The sequence below is a fragment of the Somniosus microcephalus genome, chromosome 12, assembly GCF_052327205.1.
Source record: "Somniosus microcephalus isolate GS21.2 chromosome 12, FLI_Smic_1.0, whole genome shotgun sequence".
Taxonomy (NCBI): Eukaryota; Metazoa; Chordata; class Chondrichthyes; order Squaliformes; family Somniosidae; genus Somniosus; species Somniosus microcephalus.
The window spans coordinates 222,201,759-222,224,179 of NC_140998.1; the positions used below are offsets into that span (position 1 = coordinate 222,201,759).

At 50.6% G+C, this 22,421-nt stretch overlaps 1 protein-coding gene across 1 annotated transcript in view; it reads left to right on the forward strand.

Moving 5' to 3' along the window:
* LOC147110170 (TYRO protein tyrosine kinase-binding protein-like) overlaps window positions 1–22,354 on the forward strand; it is a 32,332-nt gene extending 9,978 nt beyond the window's left edge. The window contains exons 2-3 of the mRNA XM_086004106.1: window positions 18,844–18,864; window positions 21,954–22,354. Of these exons, the coding sequence (XP_085860232.1) occupies window positions 18,844–18,864; window positions 21,954–22,126 (194 nt within the window). The 3' untranslated portion in view covers window positions 22,127–22,354. The remainder of the gene's footprint in view (window positions 1–18,843; window positions 18,865–21,953) is intronic.
* The last annotated feature ends 67 nt before the right edge of the window (window positions 22,355–22,421 follow it).

Genomic DNA, 22,421 nt, shown 5'->3' on the forward strand with positions numbered 1-22,421 from the left:
TGATTTATTGGGCAGTTCAGCCTGACCTCCGACTAGTAAAGACCTGTTGAATTTACTCTTGTGGTCTGTGTGCAGTGATTCTTATTAACAATAACTAGAACACACAGACTTAACAGTGGCGACGAGGACGATTTTACCCTGCGGCAGAGCCATGTCCAAGGCAGTTTAATGGGCGTCGAGAAGAGGCATCCGCCCTCATCATCCTGCTGAGAAAAGACTCGGGTCTGAAGAGCAAGGAAGAATCCTGACACGAAGCCTTCCATCAGCAACAGGCAGTGATCATCCCTTCTATCACGGTGGTGGGTAAGCCGATCAGCGACGAGCAGCAAGTCGGCCACGTTGGCTGTGAAGTAGGGGAGGGAAAAACGGAGGATATAAGGGCGGAGAACTCGACCACGGCCGGGGAAAAGAGCCGGACAGAAGTCGGGGCCAGAGGCGCTGAGACTGGGGCAGCGTAAGGCATGGGAGCCGCGGTGAATGCAAACGCAGCCAGTGTAAAAGACCGGGCTGCAAGCGGGCTGGGAGACGCAACAGCGTCGAGAGAGAGCTCGACCGCGACCAGGGAAAAAGGCCGGACAGCTACAGAGGCCGCGAGGCGCGGGATAAAAAAAATTTTAAAACGCGGAGAACTCAGCCGCAGCCGGGGGAAAGGACCGGACTGCAAGAGGGGCTGGGAGGCACGATTTGAGAACCGCTGGGGAGGGCGAACGCAGCAATACGGCAATCGCCATTACAGCCAGCGGGGGAGAAAGGCAAATGTGGGAAGCCACCATTTTCGTAGGCGGGGGAAGAAGACAAGCGCGGGAAACCACCATTTTGAAAAAAAAAAAAAAATATTTTTGTTTCTCAAGAAGATTGCGAGGATGCCTAAGCGTGGTAACATCAATGATTTTGATCCCGATGTTGAAGATTGGGCCACGTATGTAGAACGCATAGAGATTTATTGTAAGGCAAATAAAATATCAGATGAAGATAAAGCACTAACCTTACTAAACTCAATGGGTGCGAAGACATACGGGCTATTGAAGCATCTTCTATCACCAGCTAAACCGGCGGATCAGGCTTTCGCTAATATTGTTGCTGTCCTGAGAAATCATTTGAACCCCACACCGCTGATGTTAGCGGAACGATTTAAATTTTATGCGAGAACGCAACTGAAAGAGGAAAGCAACGCGGGGTATTTAATTGAACTGCGTAAGCTAGCGAAATACTGTCAGTTTGGGGAAAGACTGACAGAGGCACTGAGAGACAAATTCGTGTGTGGATTGTCGAAAGAAGGAACACAAAAGCGGCTGCTTGAAGAGAATGATCTTACACTTGATAAGGCTGTCACTATTGCAGCATCGCACAAAGCCGCAGCGAGAGGCACTGCGGAAATGCAGCTGAAGGCAGCGGTACTCAGCGTAGATCAAATGGCTTTGGGTACAGCGAAATGTTATCGTTGTGGAAAGACAACACACGATCAGAACCAATGCTGGTTTAAAAATCAGGAATGTAGAAAATGTGGCAAGCTTGGTCACATAGCTAAAGTATGCCGGTCAGGAAAGAAGACCAGCAACAAAAAGTCACCGCAGGAAAAGTGCAGAAAGGTACATAAGGTGGCTGAGAAGAGTTCGGATGAACAGAATTCGGATTCAGACTCCAACAGCAAGGAACTGGGTAGTCTGAGAATTCACAATGTGAGTAAGGAAGCTGACCTACAAACTATCTGGGTCACACTTCAGATAGCAGGAGTCCAAGTGAAGATGGAATTGGACACCGGATCGGCGTTGATGGTCATGAATAAGCAAGATTACAAAAGGTTATTCACACATATTCCCCTACGGGATACGGAGATAGTATTGCAGACATACACGGGGCAAAGAGTATACCCCATCGGAAAGATAAAAGTCAAGGTGGTACACAAGGGCAAAGAACACCAAGGAATGGACTTATATGTACTACCTGAGGGAGGTCCACCACTTCTGGGACGGGAGTGGATCAGGAAAATAAATATGGACTGGCACTCCCTAAAAGCAATAACGGTAGATTCCGGAAAAAGAAAAGATGTCAAACCTGAACGATTGTCCAGAATATTGGATGAGGGCATATGCAGCAGTGACAGTGACAAAGCAGAGAGTGAGAACTCGGTGAAGACAATCAGCTCAGACTCTGGAACTGATGATGGTAAGACCAGCCCATGTGCAAAAGACAAGTCTAAAATGGACTTGCAGACTAATGATGGAAAAACGAAGGAGTGCATAAATGCTTCAGAAGAGAACAAAGTATCAGAACAGAATTCCACTGAACAACAACAACATAGTTTGACAGAGAATTCTGAGTCTGTCCAGTCTACAGACATGCACATTTCTGAGGAACACCGGGCTCGAACTCAACTCAATTTCAAACTACAACAGCAATTAGAACAAATGATTCGCCGTTTTGAGCAAGAGATGAATGCAAAGAAAAAGTTCTTTGACACAGAGTGGGAGAATCTGGAAAGACAGCAGAAGCAGCTGATTGAGAAAATGGAACAGGAACACACAAACCGTCTGCGCGATGAGGCCAAACGAATCAAAGCTGAGCAAGAAAGGGAATATGTCAAATTCATCGACCAGTTGAAAGCTAAGAAGAAAGAGCACCCTTTTGTGAGCAGTGTCAGCAGTAATAAGCCACTCAGGGAATTGGTGGCAGAGGCAAAAGCTGAAGTGATGGAGGAAATAGAAGACAATAGAGAAGAAGCAGAAGATGATGACTCATCTGAACCATTATCACCCCTACCAGGTCACGCACGTGGTCCCTCCGAACTGTGCCAAATCAGTCTGGAAGCAGAAAAACTTCCCAAGGTACTCGAGCCTTTAGAAGTCAGCAATGCTGGTTCTGAAGTTACGAAAGTTCAAGCTGTTAAGTCCAGTGAAGGACTATTAGATGAGTCACCCCAGCAACGAGAACCAGAGACCCCTGAAAGGCGTTATCCGTCTCGGATCAGGAGGCCTCCTCAGAGACTGAATCTGTGAACTGTTTTTACATGAAGTTGTGTATATATGTTATTATGTTATGTTAATGGGGAATATATACTGTTAAGCTAAAAAGGGAGGATTGTGGTGTATGTAACCGTTCCACCTTTAAGAGAACTATTTTAAGAGATGCACTACTTTATCTTGGCTGCTGTATACTGTAATACCGGTGGTGACCACACCGGTATATAAGTGCTGTGTAATGATTTATTGGGCAGTTCAGCCTGACCTCCGATTAGTAAAGACCTGTTGAATTTACTCTTGTGGTCTGTGTGCAGTGATTCTTATTAACCATAACTAGAACACACAGACTTAACACCTAGGATGTAAGCCATCAGGTCCAGGCGATTTATCCACCTTGAGTCCCATTATTTTACCGAGTACCACTTCCTTAGTGATTTTGATCGTGTTTAGCTCCTCCCCCCCCTGCTTGTCCAGTGTTGGGATATTCTTAGTGTCTTCTACTGTAAAGCCTGATACAAAATATTCATTCAGTGTTGTTGCCATCTCCATATTTCCCACCATTAATTTGCCGGTCTCATCCTCTAAGGGACCAACATTTACTTTAGCCACCCTTTATCATTTTATATAACTATAAAAACTCTTACTATCTGTTTTTATATTTCTTGCTAATTTACTTTCATAATCTATCTTCCCTTTCTTAATCAATCTTTATGTTATTTTTTGCTGTCTTTTAAAGTTTTCCCAATCCTCTATCCTGCCACTACATTTGGCTACCTTATATGCTCTTGTTTTTAGTCGAATACTCTGTAACCTCCACCAGCCCCTACAACCCTCCCTATCTCTGTAACCTCCTCCAGCCCCTACAGCCCTCCCTATCTTTGTAACCTCCTCCAGCCCCTACAACCGTCCCTATCTCAGTAAACTCCTCCTGCCCCTACAACCCTCCCTATCTCCGTAACCTCCACCAGCCCCTACAAACCTCCCTATCTCTGTAAACTCCTCCAGCCCCTACAACCCTCCCTATCTCTGCAACCTCCTCCAGCCCCTACAACCCTCCCTATCACTGTAACCTCCTCCTGATCCTACAACCCTCCCTATCTCCGTAACCTCCACCAGCCCCTACAGCCCTCCCTCTCTCTGTAACATCCTCCAGCCACTACAACCCTCCCTATCTTTGTAACCTCCTCAAGCCCCTACAACCCTCCCTATCTCTGTAACCTCCTCCAGCCCACTACAAGCCTCCCTATCTCTGTAACCTCCTCCAGCCCCTACAAACCTCCCTATCTCTGTAACCTCCTCCAGTCCCTACCACCCTCCCTATCTCTGTAACATCCTCCAGTCCTACAACCCTCCCTATCTGTGTAACCTCCTCCAGCCCCTACAACCCTCCCTATCTCCATAACCTCCACCAGCCCCTACAGCCCTCCCTCTCTCTGTAACATCCTCCAGCCACTACAACCCTCCCTATCTTTGTAACCTCCTCCAGCCCCTACAACCCTCCCTATCTCTGTAACCTCCTCCAGCCCCTACAACCCTCCCTATCTCTGTAACCTCCTCCAGCCCCTACACCCCTCCCTATCTCTGTAACCTCCTCCAGCCCCCTACAACTCTCCCTATCGCTGTAACCTCCTCCAGCCCCCTACAACACTCCCAATCTCTGTAATCTCCTCCAGCCCACTACAAGCCTCCCTATCTCTGTAACCTCCTCCAGCCCCTACAAACCTCCCTATCTCTGTAACCTCCTCCAGTCCGAACCACACTCCCTATCTCTGTAACCTGCTCCAGCCCGTACAACTCTCCCAATCTCTGTAACCTCCTCCAGCCTTTACAACCCTCCCTATCTCTGTAACCTCCTCCAGCCCCCTACAACCCTCCCTATGTCTGTAACTTACTCCAGCCCCCACAACTCTCCGAATCTCTGTAACCTCCTCCAGCCCCCTACAACCCTCCCTATCTCTGTAACCTCCTCCAGCCCTTAAAACTCTCCCTATCCCTGTAACCTCCTCCAGCCCCTACAACCCTCCTGATCTCTGTAACCTCCTCCAGCCCCTACAACCCTCCCCATCTCTGTAACCTCCTCCAGCCACTACAACTCTCCCTATCTCTGTAACTTCCTCCAGCCCACTACAAACCTCCCTATCTCTGTACCCTCCTACAGCCCCTACAAACCTCCCTATCTCTGTAACCTCCTCAAGACCCTACAACCATCCCTATCTCTGTAACCTCCTCCAGCCCCTACAACCCTCCCTATCTCTGTTACCTCCTCCAGCCCCTAAAACTCTCCCTATCCCTGTAACCTACTCCAGCCCCTACAACCCTCCTGATCTCTGTAACCTCCTCCAGCCCCTACAACCCTCCCCATCTCTGTAACCTCCTCCAGCCACTACAACTCTCCCTATCTCTGTAACTTCCTCCAGCCCACTACAACCCTCCCTATCTCTGTACCCTCCTACAGCCCCTACAAACCTCCCTATCTCTGTAACCTCCTCAAGACCCTACAACCATCCCTATCTCTGTAACCTCCTCCAGCCCCTACAACCCTCCCTATCTCTGTAACCTCCTCCAGCCCCTACAACCCTCCCTATCTCTGTAACCTCCTCCTGCCCCTACAACACTCCCTATCTCTGTAACCTCCTCCAGCCCCTACAACTCTCCCCATCTCTGTAACCTCCTCCAGCCCCTACAACCCTCTATATCTGTGTAACCTCCTCCAGCCCCTACAACCCTCCCTATCTCTGTAACGTCCTCCAGCCCTCTACAACCCTCCCAGCTCTGTAACCTCCTCCAGCCCCTACAACCCTCCCTATCTCTGTAACCTCCTCCAGCCCCCTACAACTCTCTCTATCTCTGTAACCTCCTCCAGCCCCTTCAACCCTCCCTATCTCTCTAACCTCCTCCAGCCCCACAACCTTTCCTATCACTGTAACCTCCTCCAGCCCCTACAACCCTCCCTATCTCTGTAACCTCCTCCAGCCCCTACAACCCTCCCTATCTCTGTAACCTCCTCCAGCCCCTACAACCCTCCCTATCTCTGTAACATCCTCCAGCCCCTACAACCCTCCCTATCTCTGTAACCACCTCCAGCCCCTACAACCCTCCCTATCTCTGTAACCTCCTCCAGCCCCTATATCCCTCCCTATCTCTGTAACCTCCTCCTGCCCCTACAACCCTCCCTATCTCTGTAACCTCCACCAGCACCTACAACACTCCCTATCTCTGAAACCTCCTCCAGCCCCTACAACCCTCCCTATCTCTGTAACATCCTCCAGCACCTACAACACTCCCTATCTCTGTAACCTCCTCCAGCCCCTACAACCCTCCCTATCTCTGTAACATCCTCCAGCCACTACAACCCTCCCTATCTCTGTAACCTCCTCCAGCCCCCTACAACCCTCCCTATCTCTGTAACCTGCTCCAGCCCGTACAACTCACACAATCTCTGTAACCTCCTCCAGCCTTTACAACCCTCCTTATCTCTGTAACATCCTCCAGCCCCCTACAACCCTCCCTATCTCTGTAACCTCCTCCAGCCCCCAGAACTCTCCGAATCACTGTAACCTCCTCCAGCCCCCTACAACGCTCCCTATCTCTGTAACCTCCTCCAGTCTCTACAACCCTCCCTATCTCTGTAACCTCCTCCAGCCCACTACAACACTCCCTATCTCTGTAACCTCCTCCAGCCCCCTACAACCCTCCCTATCTCTGTAACCTCCTCCAATCCTACAACCCTCCCTATCGCTGTAATATCCTCCAGCCCCTACAACCCTCCCTATCTCTGTAACCTCCTCCAGCCCCCTACAACCATCCCTATCTCTGTAACCTCCTCCAGCCCCTACAACTCTCCCCATCTCTGTAACCTCCTCCAGCCCCTACAACCCTCTCTATCTGTGTAACCTCCTCCAGCCCCTACAACCCTCCCTATCTCTGTAACCTCCTCCAGCCCCCTACAACTCTCCCTATCTCTGTAACCTCCTCCAGCCAACTACAACCCTCCCTATCCCTGTAACCTCCTCCAGCACCTACAACCATCCCTATCTCTGTAACCTCCTCCAGCCCCCTACAACCCTGCCTATCTCTGTAAGCTCCTTCAGCCCCCTACAACCCTCCCTATCTCTGTAACCTCCTCCAGCCCCCTACAACTCTCTCTATCTCTGTAACCATCTCCAGCCCCTACAACCATCCCTATCTGTGTAACCTCCTCCATCCCTCTACAACACTGCCTCTCTCTGTAACCTCCTCCAGCCCCTACAACCCTCCCTATCTCTGTAACCTCCTCCAGCCCCCTACAACCCTCTGTATGTCTGTAACCTCCTCCAGCACCACAACCCTTCCTATCTCTGTAACCTCCTCCAGCCCCTACAACCCTCCCTATCTCTCTAACCTCCTCCAGCCCCACAACCCTTCCTATCACTGTAACCTCCTCCAGCCCCTACAACCCTCCCTATCTCTGTAACCTCCTCCAGCCCCTACAACCCTCCCTATCTCTGTAACCTCCTCCAGCCCCTACAACCCTCCCTATCTCTGTAACATCCTCCAGCCCCTACAACCCTCCCTATCTCTGTAACCACCTCCAGCCCCTACAACCCTCCCTATCTCTGTAACCTCCTCCAGCCCCTATATCCCTCCCTATCTCTGTAACCTCCTCCAGATCCTACAACCCTCCCTATCTCTGTAACCTCCTCCAGTCCTGACAACCCTCCCTATCTCTGTAACCTCCTCCAGCCCCCTACAACCTTCCCTATCTCTCTAACCTCCTCCAGCCCCACAACCCTTCCTATCACTGTAACCTCCTCCAGCCCCTACAACCCTCCCTATCTCTGTAACCTCCTCCAGCCCCACAACCCTTCCTATCACTGTAACCTCCTCCAGCCCCTACAACCCTCCCTATCTCTGTAACCTCCTCCAGCCCCCTACAACCCTCCCAGATCTCTGCGCTCCTCCAATTCCAGCCTCTTGAGCATCCCCCCGATTTCCATCGCTCCACCATTGGCGGCTGTGCCTTCAGCTGCCTGGGCCCCGAGCTCTGGAATTCCCTCCCTAAAGCTCTCCGCCTCTCTCTCCTCCTTTCAGACACTCCTTAAAACTTCCCTCTTTGACCAAGCTTTTGGTCGCCTGCCCTAATATCTCCTGATGTGGCTTGGGGTCGAATTTAGTTTGATAATCGCTCCTGCGAAGCGGCCTGGGACAACGCAAGTTGTTGTTGTCACCTTCTGTGTTGTCGGAAGTTCTGATTGTATTTCAGTTTATAAAGTTGTGTCCCGTGGAACAGACTACACTGAACCCAGTGAATCAGTGAAACTACTTTAACTTAAAAATCAACAGGAGGCTACAAGTAAATACAGTACCAGAATACAAACTGCACTCAATTCATGTACTTATCACAAGCAAGCATCTAAAATCATTTACTTTAAGCTCAGGTGTTTAAAAGCAAAACCACATACAGTATCTTATTATTCACCAGAGGAGATGTTAATTCAACAATGACTAGAGGTATGACTAACATTAACTGGCAACTGATCACCATCGAGTATAGCCCCGAATGTCAGTGTCATAGAAACATAGAAACATAGAAGATAGGAGCAGGAGTAGGCCATTCGGCCCCTCGAGCCTGCTCCGCCATTTAATGAGATCATGGCTGATCGTCCAAACTCAGTACCCTGTCCCTGCCTTCTCCCCATATCCCTTGATCCCTTTAGCCTTAAGAAATATATCCAACTCCTTCTTGAATATATTTAATGAATTGGCCTCTACTGCCTTCTGTGGTAGAGAATTCCACAGGTTCACCACTCTCTGGGTGAAGAAATTCCTCCTCATTTCTGTCCTAAATGGCCTACCCCTTATCCTTAGACTGTGACCCCTGGTTCTGGACTCCCCGACCATCGGGAACATCCTTCCTGCATCTAGTCTGTCTAGTCCTGTCAGAATTGTATAGGTTTCGATGAGATCCCCTCTCATTCTTCTAAACTCCAGCGAGTATAAGCCCAATCGACCCTGTTGTGTATGTAACCTGTTCCACCTTAAGAGAGCTTAAGCCTGTTCCACCTTAAGAGATGTACTACTTTCTCAGGCTGCTGTAGACGTAATACCGGGGGTGAACACACCGGTATATAAGCACTGTGCAGTAATCTTGTATTCAGTGTAGTCCCTACCACCAACCAGTAAAGACCTGTTTTATTGTTACTGATTAAGTCTGAGTATTAATTACTTGAACAACTCACAGACTTAACACTGGCGACGAGTCAGGTTCTTACCCTGCGGCAGTTATTCCACGGCGGTTGAAGAGAGGTTTCAAACCTCACCACTCACCACCCCACTGGAAGCGACAGGCATTAGGACCCTGAAGCCTCCATCAGCTTGTGAACCGGAGTAGAAGACAGGACTGGGGAAGAGAGAGGTACAGGGCGATAGCGATCGGCAGATAAGGGCCGGGCCGCTTTCAAGTGCGAGGCGCAGCCGGGCCATCGATTGCAACCATCGATCAGGGCCGCACTCGGGGGCTGAAGGGAGACGGCGTCGGGGGACGGGTGAAGACCGCCAAGCGCGGGAAAACCGCCATTTTGTGGGCGGAGGACGACGGCAAGAGCGGGAAGCCGCCATCTTTGATAACAAGTAAAGAAAAGAAAATCTGAGAAATTGCAAATCTACAATGCCTAAACACGGGAATATTAGCACCTTTGATAGTGACCTCGAAGATTGGGCCATATATGTTGAAAGAGTAAAAAATTATTGTAAGGCCAATAAAATTCGTGACCAAGATAAAGCTCTAACATTATTAAATTTAATGGGTGCGAAGACATACGGGCAATTGAAACACCTGTTATCACCAGATGAACCGGCGGATAAGACGTTCGATGAGATTGTTACTGTCCTGAAAGATCATCTAAACCCCACGCCGCTGATGCTAGCGGAACGATTTAAATTTTACGACAGAAGGCAGCTACAGCATGAAAGCAATGCTGAATATTTGCTGGAATTGCGTAAATTAGCGAAATATTGCCAGTTTGGAACGGGACTGACAGATGCACTACGAGACAAATTTGTGTGTGGTTTATTTAAACAGGATACACAAAAGCGACTGCTCGAGGAGAATGAGCTGATGCTTGAGAAGGTGGTCACTATGGCAGCAGCACACAAAGCCGCAGCGAGAGGCACGGCAGTAATGCAGCTACGGTCACCGGAGCTCAGTGCACACAAATTGGGTGTGAGTTCTGGCAAATGTTATCGTTGTGGAAAGACAACGCATGATCAGAACCAGTGTTGGTTTAAAAATCAAGAATGTAGAACTTGTGGTAGGCTTGGACATATAGCTAGAGTATGCAGGTCAGGGAAGAAGACCAGCAACAAGAAGTCACCGCAAGGAAAATACGCAAAAGTACACAAGGTGGCTGAACAGGAGTCCGATTCAGACGCTAGCAGTAATGAACTGGCTGGCTTAAGCAGTATTGAACTGGCTAGCTTAAGGGTACTCAATGTTGGTAAGGGTGCAGACCTCCAGACAATTTGGGTTACTCTTCAGATAGAAGGAGTCCAAGTAAAAATGGAATTGGACACTGGATCGGCATTGTCGGTCATGAATAAGAAAGATTACAGAAGGTTATTCCAACATATTCCCCTACAGGATACGGAGATTATATTGACAACCTACACGGGGCAGAGAGTGTACCCCATCGGGACAATAAAGGTTGCAGTGGCCAACAAGGGCGAAGGAAGTCAAATAATGGACTTATATGTGCTACCGGAGGGAGGTCCACCACTACTAGGCCGGGAGTGGTTTAGAAACATAAATATGGACTGGCATTCGCTAAAAGCCATAAAGAGTGAGAACTCGGTGCAGATAATCAGCCCAGACTCTAGAACTGGTGATGGTAAGACCAACCCATGTGCAAAAGACAAAGTTTCAGCACAGAATTCCACTGAGCAACAACAACATAGTTTAACAGAGAATTCTGAGTCTGTCAAGTCTACTGATATGCACATTTTTGAGGGACACTGGGCTCGAACTCAACTCCATTTCAAACTACAACAGCAATTAGAACAAATGATTCGCCGTTTTGAGCAAGAGATGAATGAAATAAAAAAGTTCTTTGTTACAGAGTGGGAGAATCTGGAAAGGCAACAGAAGCAACTGATGGAGAAAATGGAGCAGGAGCACACCAACCATCTGCGCGAGGAGGCCGAACGAATCAAAGCTGATTCAGGTTCTGAAGGTGCGTGCCATAATCTGGTGTCAGAAGAGTTAACGGTCAGCCAACTCCTTCATATGCTGAGGGACAAGACTCTGAAATGGGAAAAACTTGAACACGAGCTGCGATCTTCAAAGGAAAAGGGTTCGGAGCTCTCAAAAGTCATTGAGATGGCTGATGTGACGACACAGACTGAAACGACTGCAACAGAGCAGCCATTGGATGCCAAAAGTACGCTGACTCACGTCAATGTAGAACAACAGACCGCTGAAACAGCTGCTCCGGTAGAGGGATTGCATAGTCCGATCAATCAATCTCCAAAGGAAGTTGAAGTATTAAAATCACAAATGAGGTCACTAGTAAACGACTTGCTGAAAGCCCAGAAAAAGCTGGATGCAGAGGTACACATGAAGAAGTCTCTTCAGGAAAGATGTCTGGATTTGGAACAAGAGCTGGCTAACGTCCAGCTGGGTATGGAGGAAATAGACGACCCTCTCACTGGTCTAGCTCAGGACGACACCGAATATTACCATGACCTGGTGGACGACACCGAATATTACGATGTCCTGTCCTGCCCAGCTTGTAACTTCGACTCCCAAAGTGCAGAAATCATGGAGGAGCACCAAAAGTCTACGGAACATCGGGAGAAGCTGGCTCTACGACGGAAACAGGAGGAAGAGAAGGAGGAACTGCGCATGCATCTGGCAGCTGTGGCAGCTGACAATGGAGCCCAGAGAGTCTCCAAGAAGCAGAAAAGGAAAAGTAAAAACAGAAGATGACCCATCTGAACCATTATCACCTCTACCAGATCACACACGTGGTCCCTCCGAACGGAGCCAAATCAGTTCGGAAGTTCAAGCTGTTAAATCCATGAAAGGACTATTGAATGAGTAACGTGAACCGACTACACCACAGAGATTGAATCTGTGAACTGTTTTCTGCAGAGACTGAATCTGTGATATGTTACGTTAAACATGAAGTTATATATGTATATATGTTATTACGTTATGTTAAATGGGGGGATGACTATAAAGCTAAGAAGGGAGGAGTGTTGTGTATGTAACCTGTTCCACCTTAAGAGAGCTTAAGCCTGTTCCACCTTAAGAGATGTACTACTTTCTCAGGCTGCTGTAGACGTAATACCGGGGGTGAACACACCGGTATATAAGCACTGTGCAGTAATCTTGTATTCAGTGTAGTCCCTACCTCCAACCAGTAAAGACCTGTTTTATTGTTACTGATTAAGTCTGAGTATTAATTACTTGAACAACTCACAGACTTAACAGACCCAATCTCTCCTCATATGTCACTTCTACCATCCCAGGTATCAGCCTGGTGAATCTTCGCTGAACTCCTTCCATGGCAAGAACATCCTTCCTCAGATAAGGTGACCAAAGCTGCACACAATACTCAAGGTGTGGTCTCACCAAGGCCCTGTACAACTGCAGCAAGACATCCTTGTTCCTGTACTCGAACCCTCTCGCTACGAAGGCCAACATACCATTTGCCTTCTTAACCGCCTGCTGCACCTGCATGCTTACCTTCAGCGACTGGTGCACAAGGACACCCAGGTCTCGTTGCACTTCCCCTTTTCCCAATCTATTGCCGCTCAGATAATAATCTGTCTTCCTGTTTTTGCCACCAAAGTGGATAACCTCGCATTTATCCACGTTACATTGCATCTGCCATGCTTCTGCCCAATCACCCAACCTGTCCAAATCATACTGGAGTTTCTCGGCATCCTCCTCACAGCACACACGCCCACCCAGCTTTGTGTCGTCTGCAAATTTGGAGATATTACATCCAATTCCCTTGTCTAGATCATTAATATATATTGTGAAATAGCTGGGGTCCTAGGACCGATCCCTGCGGTACCCCACTAGTCACTGCCTACCACTCGGAAAAAGACCCGTTTATTCCAACTTGTCCAATAAAACTTGGCAACTCTCCCACAGCACTCATGTCCCAAACTGTGGGTGATGTGGTTTTCCTCCCTCTCTCTCTATCTATCTGTTTTAACTCTCAGTTCACCAGGGCCAGACATCCAAGGACTGGAGACTGTCCTTGTTTTTTCACATCTGCAGTGTTGTTGACTGGTGGCTCTCACAGAACTTTCGAGATCTTATCTTCTGAGGGAAAAGTACCAGCGTGTCACGTATTTCCCAAATGTTTTTAGCCCTGCTGTCTCCGGCCCTCAAAGCTCGTGGGGACACTTGTTCACACAATCATCAACTGAACATCGAGGTCCACCCCTGGATAAGAATTACCTCCCATGATTTAGTCGTTGTTCATTTGGTGATTGTATTCCACCTATTAATAATAACTTGGATGATCAGCCATGATCTCATTGAATGGCGGAGCAGGCTCGAGAGGCCGAATGGTCGACTCCTGCTCCTATCTTCTATGTTTTGACTTTTCTATGTCCAGTCAACTGATGCCGCAAGCAGCAAGCGGTTACAGAAGACCCGGAAAGAAGAGGACGATGAAGAGGACAGATATGTGTCTGTGACCTTAAAATTCAGGTTCAGACATTTGAAATTGGATATTCTAACACTGTCATGGTAAACGTGACTGAATCTCCATTTGACTGAATCTAAAAGTGACCAAACTTTGAGGGCGAGAGAATGCATGGCTAAAAACATTTGGGACGTTTTGCTATGTTAAAGGCGCTGTATAAATGGGAGTTGTTGGTGTCACGTGCGGGGTAAAGCCTGCTGTCTCTACGATAACTTTGGTAGTTTTAACAGCAATTCCTGTTGCAAAATTCATCCAGTGCTTAAAAGGTTAAAAAAATGTGGTTATAGTTTCCCCTGAGCTCACCTGCCTGTTGTCCGAGTGAGTCACACAGTCTAGGGGGTGCCACATTCCATCTGTCCCTGCCCTGGGAGTGTTTGATGGGGAGAGTGTAGAGGGAGCTTTACTCTGTATCTAACCCTGTGCTGTACCTGCCCTGGGAGTGTTTGATGGGACAGTGTAGAGGGAGCTTTACTCTGTATCTAACCCGTGCTGTAACTGCCCTGGGAGTGTTTGATGGGACAGTGTAGAGGGAGCTTTACTCTGTATCTAACCCGTGCTGTACCTGCCCTGGGAGTGTTTGATGGGACAGTGTAGAGGGAGCTTTACTCTGTATCTAACCCGAGCTGTACCTGCCCTGGGAGTGTTTGATGGGACAGTGTAGAGGGAGCTTTACTCTGTATCTAACCCGTGCTGTACCTGCCCTGGGAGTGTTTGATGGGACAGTGTAGAGGGAGCTTTACTCTGTATCTAACCCGTGCTGTACCTGCCCTGGGAGTGTTTGATGGGACAGTGTAGAGGGAGCTTTACTCTGTATCTAACCCGTGCTGTACCTGCCCTGGGAGTGTTTGATGGGACAGTGTAGAGGGAGCTTTACTCTGTATCCAACCCCGTGCTGTACCTGCCCTGGGAGTGTTTGATGGGACAGTGTAGAGGGAGCTTTACTCTGTATCTAACCCATGCTGTACCTGCCCTGGGAGCGTTTGATGGGACAGTGTAGAGGGAGCTTTACTCTGTATCTAACCCATGCTGTACCTGCCCTGGGAGTGTTTGATGGGACAGTGTAGAGGGAGCTTTACTCTGTATCTAACCCGAGCTGTACCTGCCCTGGGAGTGTTTGATGGGACAGTGTAGAGGGAGCTTTACTCTGTATCTAACCCGTGCTGTACCTGCCCTGGGAGTGTTTGATGGGACAGTGTAGAGGGAGCTTTACTCTGCATCTAACCCGTGCTGTACCTGCCCTGGGAGTGTTTGATGGGACAGTGTAGAGGGAGCTTTACTCTGTATCTAACCCGTGCTGTACCTGCCCTGGGAGTGTTTGATGGGACAGTGTAGAGGGAGCTTTACTCTGTATCTAACCCGTGCTGTACCTGCCCTGGGAGTGTTTGATGGGACAGTGTAGAGGGAGCTTTACTCTGTATCCAACCCCGTGCTGTACCTGCCCTGGGAGTGTTTGATGGGACAGTGTAGATGGAGCTTTACTCTGTATCTAACCCATGCTGTACCTGCCCTGGGAGTGTTTGATGGGACAGTGTAGAGGGAGCTTTACTCTGTATCTAACCCATGCTGTACCTGCCCTGGGAGTGTTTGATGGGACAGTGTAGAGGGAGCTTTACTCTGTATCTAACCCGTGCTGTACCTGCCCTGGGAGTGTTTGATGGGACAGTGTAGAGGGAGCTTTACTCTGTATCTAACCCGTGCTGTACCTGCCCTGGGAGTGTTTGATGGGACATTGTAGAGGGAGCTTTACTCTGTATCTAACCCATGCTGTAGCTGCCCTGGGAGTGTTTGATGGGACAGTGTAGAGGGAGCTTTACTCTGTATCTAACCCGTGCTGTACCTGCCCTGGGAGTGATTGATGGGACAGTGTAGAGGGAGCTTTACTCTGTATCTAACCCGTGCTGTACCTGCCCTGGGAGTGTTTGATGGGGCAGTGTAGAGGGGGCTTTACTCTGTATCTAACCCGTGCTGTACCTGCCCTGGGAGTGTTTGATGGGACAGTGTAGAGGGAGCTTTACTCTGTATCTAACCCCGTGCTGTACCTGCCCTGCGAGTGTTTGATGGGGCAGTGTAGAGGGAGCTTTACTCTGTATCTAACCCGTGCTGTACCTGCCCTGGGAGTGTTTGATGGGACAGAGAAGAGGGAGCTTTACTCTGTATCTAACCCGTGCTGTACCTGCCCTGGGAGTGATTGATGGGACAGTGTAGAGGGAGCTTTACTCTGTATCTAACCCGTGCTGTACCTGCCCTGGGAGTGTTTGATGGGACAGTGTAGAGGGAGCTTTACTCTGTATCCAACCCCGTGCTGTACCTGCCCTGGGAGTGTTTGATGGGACAGTGTAGATGGAGCTTTACTCTGTATCTAACCCATGCTGTACCTGCCCTGGGAGTGTTTGATGGGACAGTGTAGAGGGAGCTTTACTCTGTATCTAACCCATGCTGTACCTGCCCTGGGAGTGTTTGATGGGACAGTGTAGAGGGAGCTTTACTCTGTATCTAACCCGTGCTGTACCTGCCCTGGGAGTGTTTGATGGGACAGTGTAGAGGGAGCTTTACTCTGTATCTAACCCGTGCTGTACCTGCCCTGGGAGTGTTTGATGGGACATTGTAGAGGGAGCTTTACTCTGTATCTAACTCATGCTGTAGCTGCCCTGGGAGTGTTTGATGGGACAGTGTAGAGGGAGCTTTACTCTGTATCTAACCCGTGCTGTACCTGCCCTGGGAGTGATTGATGGGACAGTGTAGAGGGAGCTTTACTCTGTATCTAACCCGTGCTGTACCTGCCCTGGGAGTGTTTGATGGGGCAGTGTAGAGGGGGCTTTACTCTGTATCTAACCCGTGCTGTACCTGCCCTGGGAGTGTTTGATGGGACAGTGTAGAGGGAGCTTTACTCTGTATCTAACCCCGTGCTGTACCTGCCCTGCGAGTGTTTGATGGGGCAGTGTAGAGGGAGCTTTACTCTGTATCTAACCCGTGCTGTACCTGCCCTGGGAGTGTTTGATGGGACAGAGAAGAGGGAGCTTTACTCTGTATCTAACCCGTGCTGTACCTGCCCTGGGAGTGATTGATGGGACAGTGTAGAGGGAGCTTTACTCTGTATCTAACCTGTGCTGTACCTGCCCTGGGAGTGTTTGATGGGGCAGTGTAGAGGGGGCTTTACTCTGTATCTAACCCGTGCTGTACCTGCCCTGGGAGTGTTTGATGGGACAGTGTAGAGGGAGCTTTACTCTGTATCTAACCCCGTGCTGTACCTGCCCTGGGAGTGTTTGATGGGACAGTGTAGAGGGAGCTTTACTCTGTATCTAACCCGTGCTGTACCTGTCCTGGGAGTGTTTGATGGGACAGTGTAGAGGGAGCTTTACTCTGTATTTAACCCGTGCTGTATCTGCCCTGGGAGTGTTTGATGGGACAGTGTAGAGGGAGCTTTACTCTGTATCTAACCCATGCTGTACCTGCCCTGGGAGTGTTTGATGGGACAGTATAGAGGGAGCTTTACTCTGTATCTAACCCATGCTGTACCTGCCCTGGGAGTGTTTGATGGGACAGTGTAGAGGGAGCTTTACTCTGTATCTAACCCATGCTGTACCTGCCCTGGGAGTGTTTGATGGGACAGTGTAGAGGGAGCTTTACTCTGTATCTAACCCCGTGCTGTCCCTGCCCTGGGAGTGTTTGATGGGACAGTGTAGAGGGAGCTTTACTCTGTATCTAACCCGTGCTGTCCCTGCCCTGGGAGTGTTTGATGGGACAGTGTAGAGGGAGCTTTACTCTATATCTAACCTGTGCTGTACCTGCCCTGGGAGTGTTTGATGGGACAGTGTAGAGGGAGCTTTACTCTGTATTTAACCCATGCTGTATCTGCCCTGGGAGATCTTCTACTAATGGACAGTTCCAGCTGACACTTCCTGGTCACACTCAACTCTCTGTGTCGCATTTCTAAAAACAGAGATCACTAGAAAAGAGAAGGCTGAGGGGTGACCTGATCGAGGTCTTTAAAATTATGAAGGGTTTCGATAGGGTAGACGTAGAGAAGATGTTTCCACTTGTGGGGGAGACCAGAACTAGGGGCCATCAATATAAGAGAGTCACTGATAAATCCAATAGGGAATTCAGGAGAAACCTCTTTCCCCAGAGAGTGGTGAGAATGGGGAACTCACTACCACAGGGAGTGGTCGAGGCGAAGAGCAGAGATACATTTAAGGGGAAGATGGATAAACACACGAGGGAGAAAGGAATAGAAGGATATGGTGATGGGGTGAGATGAAGAGGGGTGGGAGGAGGCTGGTGTTGATGGGGTGAGTTGAAGAGGGATGGGAGGAGGCTGGTGTTGATGGGGTGAGATGAGGAGGGGTGGGAGGAGGCTGGTGTTGACGGGGTGAGATGAAGAGGGGTGGGAGGAGGCTGGTGTTGATGGGGTGAGATGAAGAGGGGTGGGAGGAGGCTGGTGTTGACGGGGTGAGATGAAGAGGGGTGGGAGGAGGCTGGTGTTGATGGGGTGAGATGAAGAGGGGAGGGAGGAGGCTGGTGTTGATGGGGTGAGATGAAGAGGGGTGGGAGGAGGCTGGTGTTGATGGGGTGAGATGAAGAGGGGTGGGAGGAGGCTGGTGTTGATGGGGTGAGATGAAGAGGGGTAGGAGGAGGCTGGTGTTGATGGGGTGAGATGAAGAGGGGTGGGAGGAGGCTGGTGTTGATGGGGTGAGATGAAGAGGGGTGGGAGGAGGCTGGTGTTGATGGGTGAGATGAAGAGGGGTGGGAGGAGGCTGGTGCAGAGCATAAATACCAGCACGGACCTGGCGGAACAGGCTCGAGGGGCTGAATGGGCCTCCTCCTGTTCCTGTGTAACCGGCTCGAGAGGCTGAATGGGCCTCCTCCTGTTCCTGCGTAACAGGCTGGAAGGGCTGAATGGTCCTCCTCCTGTTCCTGTGTAACAGGCTCGAGGGGCCTGAATGGGCCTCCTCCTGTTCCTGTGTAACAGGCTCGAGAGGCTGAATGGGCCTCCTCCTGTTCCTGTGTAACAGGCTCGAGGGGCTGAATGGGCCTCCTCCTGTTCCTGTGTAACAGGCTCGAGGGGCTGAATGGGCCTCCTCCTGTTCCAGTGTAACAGGCTCGAGGAGGCTGAATGCTGTAACATTCTATCACTTTATTATGAGTTTGCCGTTACTAACTACTGCTCTTTGATGGTCCCACAGGTACAGCGAGTGAGCAGAATGGTGAGTGTCTACATTCTTATAATTAACCTGCAGTGACCGCGATCATTTCACCAGCATGGTTTTACCAAGAATTACACAGACACAAGCGACTCGGCCCCACTGCTCCGTGCCGCTGTTTATGCTCCGCACCAGCTTCCTCCCACCCCTCTTCATCTCACCTCGTCAACACCAGCCTCCTCCCACCGCTCTTCATCTCACCCCGTCAACACCAGCCTCCTCCTACCGCTCTTCATCTCACCCCATCAACACCAGCCTCCTCCCACCCCTCTTCATCTCACCCCATCAACACCAGCCTCCGCCCACCCATCTTCATCTCACCCCATCAACACCAGCCCCCTCCCACCCCTCTTCATCTCACCCCGTCAACACCAGCCTCCTCCCACCCCTCTTCATCTCACCCCGTCAACACCAGCCTCCTCCCACCCCTCTTCATCTCACCCCGTCAACACCAGCCTCCTCCCACCCCTCTTCATCTCACCCCGTCAACACCAGCCTCCTCCCACCCCTCTTCATCTCACCCCGTCAACACCAGCCTCCTCCCACCCCTCTTCATCTCACCCCGTCAACACCAGCCTCCTCCCACCCCTCTTCATCTCACCCCGTCAACACCAGCCTCCTCCCACCCCACTTCATCTCACCCCATCAACACCAGCCTCCTCCCACCTATCTTCATCTCACCCATCAACACCAACCTCCTCCCACCCATCTTCATCTCACCCCATCAACACCAGCCTCCTCCCACCCCACTTCATCTCACCCCATCAACACCAGCCTCCTCCCACCCCTCTTCATCTCACCCCATCAACACCAGCCTCCTCCCACCCCTCTTCATCTCACCCCATCAACACCAGCCTCCTCCCACCCCTCTTCATCTCACCCCATCAACACCAGCCTCCTCCCACCGCTCTTCATCTCACCCCATCAACACCAGCCTCCTCCCACCCCTCTTCATCTCACCCCATCAACACCAGCCTCCTCCCATCGCTCTTCATCTCACCCCATCAACACCAGCCTCCTCCCACCCCTCTTCATCTCACCCCATCAACACCAGTCTCCTCCCACCCATCTTCATCTCACCCCATCAACAGCAGCCTCTTCCCACCCCACTTCATCTCACCCCATCAATACCATCCTCCTCCCACCGCTCTTCATCTCACCCCGTCAACACCAGCCTCCTCCCACCCCTCTTCATCTCACCCCATCAACACCAGCCTCCACCCACCCCTCTTCATCTCACCACATCAACACCAGCCTCCTCCCACCCCTCTTCATCTCACCCCATCAACACCAGCCTCCTCCCATCACTCTTCATCTCACCCCATCAATACCATCCTCCTCCCACCCCTCTTCATCTCACCCCATCAACACCAGCCTCCTCCCACCCCACTTCATCTCACCCCATCAACACCAGCCTCCTCCCACCCCTCTTCATCTCACCCCATCAACACCAGCCTCCTCCCACCCCTCTTCATCTCACCCCATCAACAACAGCCCCCTCCCACACATCTTCATCTCACCCCATCAACACCAGCCTCCTCCCACCCCTCTTCATCTCACCCCATCAACACCAGCCCCCTCCCACCCCTCTTCATCTCAACCCATCAACACCAGCCTCCTCCCACCCCTCTTCATCTCAACCCATCAACACCATCCTCCTCCCACCCCTCTTCATCTCACCCCATCAACACCAGCCTCCTCCCACCCCTCTTCATCTCACCCCGTCAACACCAGCCCCCTCCCACCCCTCTTCATCTCAACCCATCAACACCAGCCTCCTCCCACCCCTCTTCATCTCACCCCATCAACACCAGCCTCCTCCCACCCCTCTTCATCTCACCCCATCAACACCAGCCTCCTCCAACCCCTCTTCATCTCACCCCATCAACACCAGCCTCCTCCCACCCCTCTTCATCTCACCCCATCAACACCAGCCTCCTCCCACCCCTCTTCATCTCACCCCATCAACACCAGCCTCCTCCCACCCCTCTTCATCTCACCCCATCAACACCAGCCTCCTCCCACCCCTCTTCATCTCACCCCATCAACACCAGCCTCCTCCCACCCCTCTTCATCTCACCCCATCAACACCAGCCTCCTCCCACCCCTCTTCATCTCACCCCATCAACACCAGCCTCCTCCTACCCCTCTTCATCTCACCCCATCAACACCAGCCTCCTCCAACCCCTCTTCATCTCACCCCATCAACACCAGCCTCCTCCCACCCCTTTTCATCTCACCCCATCAACACCAGCCTCCTCCCACCCCTCTTCATCTCACCCCATCAACACCAGCCTCCTCCCACCCCTCTTCATCTCACCCCATCAACACCAGCTTCCTCCCACCCCTCTTCATCTCACCCCATCAACACCAGCCTCCTCCCACCCCTCTTCATCTCACCCCATCAACACCAGCCTCCTCCCACCCCTCTTCATCTCACCCATCAACTCCAGCCTCCTCCCACCCCTCTTCATCTCACCCATCAACACCAGCCTCCTCCCACCCCTCTTCATCTCACCCCATCAACACCAGCCTCCTCCCACCCCTCTTCATCTCACCCCATCAACACCAGCCTCCTCCCACCCCTCTTCATCTCACCCCATCACCATATCCTTCTATTCCTTTCTCCCTCGTGTGTTTATCCAGCCTCCCCTTAAATGTATCTCTGCTCTTCGCCTCGACCACTCCCTGTGGTAGCGAGTTCCCCATTCTCACCACTCTCTGGGGAAAGAGGTTTCTCCTGAATTCCCGATTGGATTTATCAGTGACTCTCTTATATTGATGGCCCCTAGTTCTGGTCTCCCCCACAAGTGGAAACATCTTCTCTACGTCTACCCTATCGAAACCCTTCATAATTTTAAAGACCTCGATCAGGTCACCCCTCAACCTTCTGTTTTCTAGATAAAAGAGCCCCAGCCTGATCAATCTTTCCTGATCGTTGTAACCTTTCGCTTCTTGTATAGTCCTTGTAAATCTTTTTTGCACCTTAATGCTGGGACTGGTGGTGTTATAACTAAGTTATGATGTGTCTGTGCTGGGTACCGGGCCCCGGTCATGTACTGTGCTCTAACCAGGTTCTACAACACCCTCAGGACAGGACAGCTGTTACCGGATTGACGGTGGCATCATCGCTGGAATTGTCATCGGCGACTTGGCCATCACCATCATGATCGCCGTGGCGATCTATTTCTTTGCCAGTCGGGGTCAGAAGAAATCACAGAGTGGTTTGAAATCTTTATTGTCTATTGCACTCGCCCCACATTAGTCCTCAAACCGAGGTCAAGGTCTGCCCTCTGAGGTGGATGTGAAACCCCTTCCCGTTCACTCCCACTGTACACAATCCCAATGGACCCAAACCCCTTCCCATTCACGCCCAATGTACACAATCCCAATGGACCAAACCCCTTCCCATTCACTCCCACTGTACACAATCCCAATGGACCCAAACCCCTTCCCATTCACTCCCACTGTACACAATCCCAATGGGCCCAAACCCCTTCCCGTTCACTCCCACTGTACACAATCCCAATGGACCCAAACCCCTTCCCATTCACTCCCAC